This window comes from Aythya fuligula, chromosome 4 (assembly GCF_009819795.1).
Source record: "Aythya fuligula isolate bAytFul2 chromosome 4, bAytFul2.pri, whole genome shotgun sequence".
In the NCBI taxonomy this organism is placed as follows: domain Eukaryota; kingdom Metazoa; phylum Chordata; class Aves; order Anseriformes; family Anatidae; genus Aythya; species Aythya fuligula.
The window spans coordinates 20,534,766-20,546,844 of NC_045562.1; the positions used below are offsets into that span (position 1 = coordinate 20,534,766).

The window sequence follows — 12,079 nt, forward strand, 5'->3', positions numbered from 1 at the left end:
AATATTGGTTTAAAAATAAAAATTAAAAAAAAAAAAACTATCCAATCCAGTTTGTTGTTTAGTACCTCAAGACTGTTTTAACAGTTACAAAAAGTCAGGAATTGACCCTGCAAAATGCATCACACGTGAACAGCCCTGTCAAAGAGAACTTCATATTCTGGATGTATGAAAATAAAGAATAGAAAAGGTTTAAAGATTAAAACACAAAGGCCTCCTTTACTTCTGGGTAGCATCATCTCTTGGATAGGATGGAAATATTAAGATAAACAGACTACTAAATGCTGAAAACTCCATCTTCTTACAAGCAAGCTAAAAATACAAGCATCTTTCGGGTAGTGAATCCTTTAATCGCCCTTTTACAGACATGAGCTCATCTGACCAATGATTTATTAATGTACAGTTACCTGGGAAGCAGGTTGTTAGGTGCTCCATTAGTGCTTCTTGTGTGACTTGTTTTCGGGCAGAGTTCATTGCTGAGATGGCCAGGCAAAGGATTTCCCCAAGTGGAATAAACTGTGACTGACTGATGGGAGACATGCTGATTGGTGATACATCACCTGCAAAAAGACAACAGATGTGCAGTGAAGCATTTCATTTGAAAGTGCTGCTCACAGAACGGCGATGAAGAGAGATGACTGGAGATGATGCCATACAGCTCTGCAGGCTCTGAGCTGTGCAGAATAAGAACCACCAGCTCGTTTCAACCAGCAAGCTAATTTCAAAGCTCAGACACAGTGAACTTTTGAAAATGGGATATATACAATGTGGACACAGCTTCCCAAAGGATGCAATAGAGAGATTCAGAAAAATGCCGACAAATCAGCACTGATGGTTGGAAAACCTTGTTTGAACATGCTACCAGGTAACTGCATAAACAAAATAGCTTCATGCATTTTTCTGGACATAAAGCTCTTACTCCCCTTTCAGAAGCTAGTGGTGTACTTTTAGAAGAGGAGTGTTAATGGTTCCATGATGGTCTGTAAATAAACTTTGTTGTAACTTCACTCAAATACTTTTTTCTCATGTCATCTTTAAAAATAATTCACTAACATGTACTTAAAGGATCACTGAAAAGACCTTCAAAATGAAAGTTACTGGAGAAACGACAATTTGGTAATACTAGCATGACTGCACAAATACACTTACCCATGTGCATTTTTACATACTTTATATATATAGAATTGATTTTATATGCTGCTCTATACCTCCTCTTGAAAAGATAACAGCTCCCTGATGATCTCAAACACAGGGAAGAAAGCAACTAGGAGATTTCCTTGCTGGTGGAAAATAAATAAGAGTAACAGGCAGAACAAGGGGTGCCAGACTACAAATCTTTTTCTGGCCACAGGTCATTTAATAGCCAGGGATTACATTTTACCTAAATTGCTTTGAAATCTCAGGAAAATCACCCTGTTTCTGCTGCCTCAGAGCATTGTTTTGTGATCAAAATCAGGAATCAAATCACTGGATATTAATCTAAATTCAAACTTTGCTCCCCTGGTATTTGCCCTATTAATCCTATATTCCTATTATGTCTACTAAACAGGAACAGCAGTCTCTAAAACTGATTACCTAAATGCATTTAGTCTTGTGTTATGCTCAACACTTTGAAAAAAAAAAAAAAAGAATTGGTGGGAGTAGCAAATTGCATAACCGTTTCAGTGAGACATATGAGCAATATTTTTCAATATACCAGCTGCACAATCTGTTGTACAACAGTGATACACATTACCCACGACACAATGCTGATTTAAAATACACATTGGTGCTACGCTGCCTCCTGACTGCTTCTGCTTAATCAGGCCTGACCAGATCATTGCCTCAGTCCCACCACAGCAGCTTTCCTCCAGCTTCACCGCAAGATCCTCCTCGTTCTTATATGACCGCAGAATTGCCTTAAAATATAAACTTTTCTGGACAATTTTTGTTTATACATTCCTGAAAAGTTCCTGCTACATGTACTTTACATACAAACAATGACGAAGAAGAAAACTGCAAACAGCTTACAGAGAAATGTGGTAAGACGCAATTTCACATGGCTCAGGAGCAAACACCATTTGTTCCCTCGTCGTTTGAGAATGGATAAAGAACATCACAGATATTAACTACTGTTTATTAATAATTTTACCTGCCATCAGATTAAATGTTTTCATAAATGAATCTTTGCTATCAGCAAGACCCACAAGTCACCACCTGCACTTTGTCTAGGGGAGCGGTTTCTTTAATGACTAAATTTCATGTTTAGAAAGCACCGGAATGATGATGGGAATTATGCACATTTAGCTAAGCAATTTAAGAAATTACTGCCCCTCACATGGAGATTATCTGTGCCATGGGTGTCCTTGTGAGCACCACTAAGTTTCAGCTGAGTGCAATGTCAAGCAGATGGGCATGTATCACCTTCAGCTGCGGTTTAACCTTATTAGCTTCACCAGGCACTGCAGTGGGCTAGCACTGCTCCCTGGGTAGCTTTCAGGGCATCCAGGTGAATGGCAGTAACTTCCTGAATTGCTTTACCTGCATCATCAAAGAGCTGGCGATTTCTTAAATTGAAGCCCTGTGGGAAGAGCATCCCCGTGCCTACCCCCAGCCACGCGTTCACCACTGCCTGCACGGGCACCAGGCGAGGAGAGCAGGAGGGAGTTCTCTTTCTTCCCCTCGTGCCCAGAACAATCCACTCACAGCTACCCAGTATTTAGGATGTAATGAATGGACCTCAGTACCACGATCAGCCCTCTGAAGTGGGAAAGGGACTCCAGGAACCTGACACACGAAGCCTAGCAAGTTTTGCTCCGCAGCCTCTCAGCTGTCCCCCGAGGGACACCAGGACAGAAATCCCACCATTTATGCTGCTCACCCTGGGAGCACCCATCCCTCTCCCCTGACTGCAAGGAGCCTGCAGGGAACAGTTTTGGGATCACCCCCTGATGACGCTTGTTAACTTAAAACTGGCTAAACACGAGTTAAGAAATAGCAAAGTTTCACTGGTTTTTAGTAACCGTGGGCTTTGCACAAGTCCCCATTCCGAAACAGGCCTCCAGCACGGAATGGCTTTTCTAGGTCAGCGTGCAGAAAACCTTCAGCCCATACATCTGATCCCTGCCAGTGGGGTCCCTGTGGTCAACAAGAACAAGCCAAGAGTTTCCACTGCAGCATGAACTATTTATACTTCACATAACTCATCAGTATCAAACATCCACGCGGTATCGGTTCCTCGACGCTAACACAATCTCTAGCAAAGCGTGCTAGGATGCCAGGGTAACATACATCCTGCTTGCAAATATCTGGGAGCTTTATAAACATTATAATTAATGCTACAATTATACATAAATACGTAAATTAAACATCTTTGAATGCCATGGAAATGGTCAATAAGTATTTGTTTATGAGGGAGCCTTCTTTTCTGTTGTGTATGGGACTACCACCAGCCAAGGCTTGCACTCTTCCATGGAATATTTTTTAACTTTCTCTATGACAAGGCAACTCTCGTTTCACCTTCTTTGTGTCAGAATCACCTCCCTAGCTTGTCGTCAGTAACGGTCTGCTGGAGGTAATTAGTGCCTCTCGGTTTAAAAAGGCTAGCACACATCTGTAAAGCTTTCAGTAGACCTAGTGGTCGAAAGCCAAAAGCCCCTTACTCAGGGAGGCTCTAATTTGCCAAGTTTTATCTTAAATATCCTGCGGCTCTGGGAAATTACAAGCACTCTGTGGTTATAGTTAAGTGAACAAACTTCTTTGATGCACAGCAACAGAAAATATCTTGTGTTTACGATTTAATATAATATATTAACATCAATTATGTGCATAAATACTGCACGTTTAGCCTCATGAACAGAAGGTTTACTACAATTCTTTAGGAGAGATCTGTTCAAAAAAAATCAAATATGCCTTTCCTACTTTTTCTTCTTTTTTGGAAGACCACATCACTTACATAAAACATCCAGCATATGGCTCCTGTTAGCTCTGACTGATGCTTGTCTCAAGCAGCTTTCTTTTGAAATCAAATTACTATCCTTGACTTTCATATGTTTATGTTCCCAATTAAATGAAAACTGGAGCTCAGAAAGCAGTTTTCACCAGCTGACTGCCTGTTTTGTTTAAATACTGTATATGTATATATATAGTTTCAGCTCTGTTTCTGCAGCGTCTTTGCAAACTTCTCTTTAAAGAAAAATTTTAAAAAGCTTTTCTACACTTTTTAAGTGGTACTTCATTTTCAAAAACATCCAAATGTCTAGCAAACAATGAATGGGATCTGTCCTCTATGCCTTGGGGATTTTTAGCGCTACCCTGTGGGAAAAAAATAATTACTGTTACTGAGAACAAAAGATTACACAGCAAATAAAATAAACACTTAGCTCTTACATAGCACATTTCTTCGGTGGATTTCAAAACATTCTGAAAACCTGGGTAACCATAACTATCTTTAACATACAGATGAGAAAATGACAGCCTGCAACAGAGCTGGGGGTGAAAATTCACCACACCAGCCAGACCCTTTCCAGTGCCAGTTTATCTACCCTCTCTGTCCTCGAAAAGTCTGGGTGCCACCATCTTGGGAGAAAATTGAGCAGACTGTATTCCACACCATGTATCAGTAATTAAACTGCCAACTACATACTGATGACAGAATTTTTATAAGTGATTCTGCTGCTGGAAAGAAGTGACCTGGAAGTCAAACTCCCTGTCTCATGAAGTTTGCATGAGGACTGTTTGAAAAATCACCTCTTGACTTATAAATGGAACCAATTCGGTACAGCCATTCAGAAGGAAAATTAAGGAAATTACAATGCAAAGCCACACTTTATTAGAATTTATACACACAGTTTCCTTGAAATGGGGAAGAGACCCTCTGACTACGCTCTGCATCCTGTGAAATACAGGAAGCCAAAGCCCAGCTTCTCTTCTCCATCCTGACTCTCAACACCTTTGCAACCTTTTGCCTCCTGTGGATCAAAACAAGCTTTAAACATGATTTTTAGCCTGGTTTCCACAGGAAACAAAGCTTGCACAGTCACAGTTTGAGGACGGGCATGTGCCAGAGAGGTCAAGACTCACTAGACAACAGAGACTCTGCAACAACGAGATTTGCGAGGCATGCTCCAACTGCACAGAGCTTCGGGCACGGCCACGTCCCACTAAACAGGGAAGAACTTGGTCAATAAACACATATCGAGTTACTACTTTTGCTGCTTACAGAGCTATGTAATTAATCAGAAGGCATTAAACAAGTAGAGTGGCTTCGTGGTACCTTGTGATAGTTTCAACAAAAATCCCCTACGTAAATTTTCTTGGCAACAACCTGTTTTGGTCAACAATCAACCACAGAGTCACTCCAGGAAGAAGTACAGAAAGCGGCTCTTCAAACAAAAGATAAGCGACAAAAACAAAACTGGTGGTAACGGACAGGAAGAGGGCTCTTCAGCCTAGAATATCGTCACCTTTTTTTCAAGAATATTTTAATTAAAAAACTCTTCTAGAAAAAGACAAGCACATATTCAGGTTGACTTACAGAAGGGACAGATGCCAAAGAAGTCAACTGTCTGGCCTGGATTGCACTTTGCCCCCTTTTCGCCCAAACCCCGACATGACTGAATCACTCTAATCACAGGGTACTTGCATACATGTGGCAAACAAAACCTTTCATATGGGAACTCACAACAATGACATATAATTGCCATTTTAAGCTAGACAATGCTTTCATCTGATTAAACCACAGGAGGGAACAGGAAGAATATGCAGATTTCTGTATTACGCAGATCACTCTGAAACACCTTGGATCCACGCTAGCGTAACAGAGGAAAGAACACATTTTACTAAGCAAATCTGAGATATAGAAAATCAGAAAGCATATTGCTTGCACTGTACTCAGCCATAGCTAAATCCTCATTTTAAAACACAATTCCTGGAGTATTTTATGAGAAAACCTGCAAGTTGTGTTTACTAGATCGTTACACATATCAGAGTATTCATTTTCAAGACAAAAATAAGTTAAAGATCCAGACATTTATTCACATTTAAGAGAAGCTTAAACAAAGGCTTCACAAGTGCACTAACACACATTCTCTCACCAGGAAGATCCTTCTGCAACTCCAGAACACATGCACACCAAAACATACCTTCCCTTGCAGATACAGTTATGAACAATTCAACAATGCAACCTGGCAGGGTGACCACTCCAATTCTAACCAGCCTGAAGAAAGCACAGCAATCGTAACAGTGACAAACCACATGGTAAACACTTGCCTCTGAACAAAGTTCTTCTCTTTTGCCAGTTATTAACTTTACTTCAATCACGTAAATTTATCTTTTCACTTGGTCAGACCCAGCTAAAAGCACAATCTCCAGGTTCACCAAGTGCTAGTATGTTTGGAAACAGGTGCTAAAACACCCCCAGTCACCAAACTTGTCTTACATGCATTCATCCTGTGTATTTTCTGTGATACAGATTTCCTTTTCTCAGTTCATGTCCTGTGGCCAGCTGCCTCCTGATCCAAAGTGATATCCCAGCACGTGTTATGACTGTAATCACAAAAAGTTTCTGCTGGAGCATGGAACTTTCCCAGAGAGGATTCAGTTGAGGAGATTTTTGTGGTGTTGCTTGCTTATCCTGGGACAAAAGAGGGCAGGATTTTTGTGGTGTTGCCTTTTTTTTTTTTTAATATATTGTGTGCTTTAGAATGTGTTTATTCAGTATTTTTCAAATGCATTTCTTAATAAATGTCCATGTCCATATTCCTGGCACACAATATGTTAAAAAAGGGGGACTTACCTGAACCCCTATGGTCTGGTTCCATGCTCCAGTACAGCATCCAGAATAGCTGTGATGTAACAACATTGTGCATACTGGGGCTTTATATCACTGTGGAAGCTGACTACAGCAGAGATCAGTGCCACAGGACCTGAAAGAAGGAAAACAAAGCATGTTTTTAGGCAGCAATATGCTGAACACCCACCTCTTAAAGCAGGAAGTAGAGGCTTCCAGAAAATAAAAGATAATGCAGTATCTAAGCAGTTCTTCCGAAAGCAATGCTATTTCACACTTAATTCTCACATACGCACAAGAAACAAACGGTTAAGAAACAACAGAGGAGGTGGAGGCAGAGAATCTAAAGGGTTCTACAAATACAACTCCCACACGGTGTTTTGAAAACATCTCTCTCCTTTTGCCCCATTTCCACGGAAAGGCTGGAATCACGCTCTGACACCACCCCCTGTTTCGAAGGCACTCACAGTCTTAGCAAAGCACCTCTCCACTGCAGCGCCTCAGGATTCTGCAGTGTCACTCCTCTTCTGCCTGGCTCTCTGCAAAGTGAAGTCATAGGAATGGATCAGCCAACCTGACTTCTCACTACCCTGCCCAGAATCCTTTGTGAACTGAAATGAGTCATCGCTCTGAAAAAATCCACCACGGCGCAACGTTCCAGGTTTCTCCCTACGTCTGCGCTGGCTTCTTTGTCTTTGAAACGAAGTGCCTCTGCTTCTGGAACTGTGCCCAGCTGCATTGTACAGGATAACAAGCCAGCCTCCTCATTAAGTGGACAAGAAAGCTATTTACATGCATTAGCAAAGACAAGTTAAAGCTTTAACCCTCTAGTCAAGGCAAGAAATTCACCCCTAACATATCTTCCTGATTTAACACACAACCGCACCGCACACAAAAACACGAATGCACAGACATATGTGTACACACACACAGACTTACAAAGAGCACTGTTTCCTTGAATTATTCGCTATTTAAGCATGACACCAATTTTTATTCTATCGATTAAAAGAAAAGACTTACTCTCCTTTGTCAGTCCCGAAGCATGCTGCAGACCTGCACGTAACAGACAGCTCTACTGTACTCGGGATCAAAGTTATGCTGCTGCAACTGTTTATCAAAAAATTAAAAGCAGTGGGCAAGTTCTTGCAAGCTCATTTTTCATCATCCTATTCACCGGTTGGGCTCACAACAAAGTGAGCCCTGAAACCATGCCAGGCAGAAAATGTCAAACTGCTCCAAGTGCCGAGAGCCAGCGGAGCTGCTTCAGCTCCTGCCGCTCCTGACAAAGGAAGTAATGCTCAGAACGAGGTCACTGTGTCACGATCTCGCTCCCGACGCTAGATCTTCCTCCTCTTCGTGAGGATACGCTAAGCTGGAGCCTCGGAAAAACACAGGCTAAGGGGTAGCAACAGCGTACAACGAGGGACAGACGCTGCGGCTCTGGAGAAACGTTTTCGGTTGTTTTGGTGTTTTAAGAGAGAGAAATGTTTAAAATTGTCTTTACTGCAAAAAGCTATTTTTAGTTGTCATCTGTCAAAATGAGAAGTCTGATAGGCAGAAACAGAGGGGCAAACAAAAAAGGAGTGCTGCCATGGGGCTCTTCTTTAAAGGCTCCTGTATGCTAAGCACTCCGAAGCAATTTGGTAGGCACCTAATCCTTAAATGCCTGCAACGCAGCACTTCAGGACTCACCTGTGCTGTGTTGGAACAGGCAGTCACCCCCAGCAGCGAGCACAGCAGGGGTTTAGGACTGTTAAACACAAAGGTCACCATCCCACTTTGCTGTGAGACCTAGCCTTACAACGACCCCCCCTCGCAGTGAAAGAGGCGACCCCAGCCTAGAATAGGTCTCTACAAGTGCTCCAAGAGGACAGCAAAGAGCTGGGTTAGGCAGCTAACAGATCGTTTTTGTTCACAGGTCTGTGCCAACTATTATGCAGCGAAGCCATATCATAACCAAGCTGATTTACAAGTGTAAGGTATGCAGGGTGCTCTGCTACACCTGTAGTTACACAGTAGCCAGGATCTCAACACTGAAAGCCGGGCTTTGTGCTATGCACACACTCTTCAACTCCCATGTTCCCTAAAAAGGCCTCATTCCAGGAAATCTTCCTTCAACTTTACAGGAGTTTTGCCTTCCCTAGGGCTGCAGGATCAGCCACAAAGCCTCTAATGAATCCAACTTGGCATCTGCAATGTTTGGGTCCCCCAGGATCATCCTGTGGAAACTTGGGTTGTTTGTCTGCTAAGCCCACACCTACTTTACAGCAACGAAACTCATTCCAAGAAGAAAAATTTCTGTGGGCTTAAAAGCGAATTACAACACACACCTACTGCAAGAAAAAACAAGAGCTCCAGCCTGCTTTTCCTTTGCACCAGACAACGTTCACGCACCGGGGAATAGCTGGGCTGGTGCGGGCGGCAGCGTTTCCACACACCTGCACAGATCCTTGCAGAAGCACTCACACTTTTATCACCCAAGTTAAAATAAAGGCAGAAGGAAGAGAAATGTAAAACCGGGATCTGAATGCCCTTCCTTTGTAACAATTATTTCTAGTACTTGAGTCTGACTCAGGGCAGCCTGATTGCTCTGAACAAATATATCTGTGAGCTCTCTGAGTCAGAGGATTCCTCTAGCATGTGAAGCCTGAGAGACAGCGAAGGCCTGCACATGGACCTTGTGTGCACAGGCACCTAGGCATGGCTTTATTTGGATTCAGCAGCTCAGAGCAGTACCACGCAGCCCTCTGATCGGCACTGTGACCAGCAACAAGTGCCTGACACCACAGGAATGGCAGAGAGCAAATGGGAATGGAAAGACCGGCAGCAGGAAAATGTGAACGGGAATGTCTGAAGGGCTGAAGTTGATGGGCACCCCAGCACTGCCATCAGCTCACAGAATCATAGAAAGGCTCTGGCTGGAAGGGACTTAAAGCTCATCTCAGTACAGCCCCCTGCACAGGCAGGGATGCCACCCACCAGGTCAGGCAGGCCCAGGCCCCATCCAGCCTGGCCCCGGATCCCCTGAGGCACCCGAACACCAGGCTGCGAACACAACCCACTGCTTCTGTGGCCGCAGAAGAAACCAGACTAAAGAACATCAGAAAGACACAAACTTGTGCTTGTATTTCCTGAGGAAATCTCTACATCCTGAAAATTTCAAGTTGTCAGTGCTCTGCTAGTAACGACTTACAGGCAGCATGCTAAAAAGTTCCACTTCACTTACCTGAACAAATCTCCTGGTTGTTTAAGAAACCACTTAAGAAAACACAAGAGGCAACTTGATCAGGATATTAAATTGAGCAATATCCCAACAAGGAATGCCCATCTGGTTTTGTGCTCCTGTTGTCTGTGAGTCTAACTACTCCTTCATACCCCCTCCAGCTGCTGGCACCCCAGTATATTTGCAGAGAACACACCTTGCTCCTTCAGATCTCGTCCCGCTGGCTTTAAAAGCACGTCCTTGTAGGGGTCTCAGATACCTGCCCATCCTGTTTCGTTAAGCTTTCTAACTTACACAACTATTCCTTAAAAAGCAACAACCAAAATTCTGCATCATATTCTAGCAATCCAGCTAACCTCTCACCTCTGTCAGGTAGAAGGAAATTCAGATTTCCATACTTTCACTGGAAATACCCTGCCACATACATCGTAAGAACAAAACTTGCTTTTTTTCACAGACATATTACCTTGGTAGTTCATTGTTACGCCACGCCTGAATTATCAGTTGCAGGTATCTTTTTTTTATGAGGAGTTTAAAGCATGCGTTCCTGGGTTTGACTCCCAGACCATGATCTTGCCCAGACACTTTTATCAGCTCACTCTTTGGATCTCCGACTATCCAAGTCTTCTAATTAAGCATTTCCACCTTATCGCACACTGAAGAGTCACAAAAAAATAAACTGAAAAGCAAATGATACTTTACAAGTTACCTAATGCAGGACAAAACCACAACCCAGTGCAACTCTTGCTAAGACAGCATCTCAATGAGCCCACCAGTCTTAGCAGGAAAAACAAAACAACCCACAGAGCTCCCCCCTCAAAAAGCCCAGTGGCTGAAACAATTGTGTTTTTAGAAAATTACAGCTCACTGGAAACTATGTGACATTTTAAATCACATGAAGAATTCACTAACAGATTTTGTAGCCAGGACTATGACAAGGGAGGAGATTTTTTTTTAGTATGTTTTAAAATATTTTTTGCATAGAAAACTTTACTATTGATTTAAATGATTGATGCTAAAGCTACAATGTCACTAACAAAAAAAAAAAAAAGCTACAATGTCACTGGAAAAAAAGCCTGCATATTTTCTGGCAGTAAACAGTAAATGCAAGGAAAGACAGAAGCATTAAAAAAATCTGACACTAGAGGAGACTTGGCAAGAAAAGATGAGCACATGAGAAAGAAAAGGAGAAAAAAACACCAAAGCAATAAACATAGATGCTTTGTTTTAGGGTGGAAATATTATAAAGGAAAACATTCCTTTGCAAGTACTCCTGAAGGCACAGAACATGGCTGTTGAACACAAGCAGCCTGCTGTAGCCACGCATTCTCCACTGCCATCCTCAGCGTAGCCAGAACACATTTTCAGTGTGGCTGGGGATGCTGCAGCAAACACACGGCGAGAGAGTCAGCAGCTAAAATTCCTGCGAGGTGGAGGGCTGATTAGCAATACGAGCCAACGACACAGCACACCTTCTCTCATTTCTATTGATTGCTGTAACCATGGAAGGATTTTCCTCCCAAAGACGATACTGCGGTGGTTACAGCTTTTCAAACAAATAGCGATGACTGGCAGATAACTTCAGGTTAAAATAAGAATCTGCAACACTGAACGCAAGTCCCAGGGTACTGCAGCAGCCTTTAACAGCACGGTTTTTCCTGGCTGGAAGAGACCTGATGAAAAGGCCAGGCATGGAATCAATTAAAACAGTGCCAAAGTGGTTTTAAAAAGAAAAGGTTAGACACTCCGAAGACTTAGCAGTTGAGAGTTTACTGGGTCATTTTTTTTCCCTGTGGTGGAAAGCAAAGGTTTTATTATGGCTGGAGTCGATTCAAGAAGATATATCTTAATGCTTAGAAAACTGAAATACCCTACATCTTTTACAAAAAGTAGCCATACTACAAGATTCTGCCCCTATCAATCTGAGTGGGGCAGATGCAGTGGCCCCTATTTCCCAGTGTCTCGACACACTTCAAAATCCTGTCCTTTGGTCTCCCCTGTAATCAGCTGTGGGATGGGAGCATGGGAAACACCATGGAACAACAGGGCAGCAATTCGCCCGGTCCTGTCGTGCTGGTCAAGTGTCTTAA

The 12,079-nt window shown here is 42.6% G+C and overlaps 1 protein-coding gene across 3 annotated transcripts in view; it reads right to left on the reverse strand.

The window, feature by feature from the left end:
• The window catches only part of STOX2 (storkhead box 2), a 132,073-nt gene that overhangs the window by 15,368 nt on the left and 104,626 nt on the right, over positions 1-12,079 (reverse strand). For all 3 annotated transcript variants that reach the window (XM_032186425.1, XM_032186426.1, XM_032186427.1), the window contains exon 2: positions 405-557. In XM_032186425.1, the coding sequence (XP_032042316.1) occupies positions 405-557 (153 nt within the window). The remainder of the gene's footprint in view (positions 1-404; positions 558-12,079) is intronic.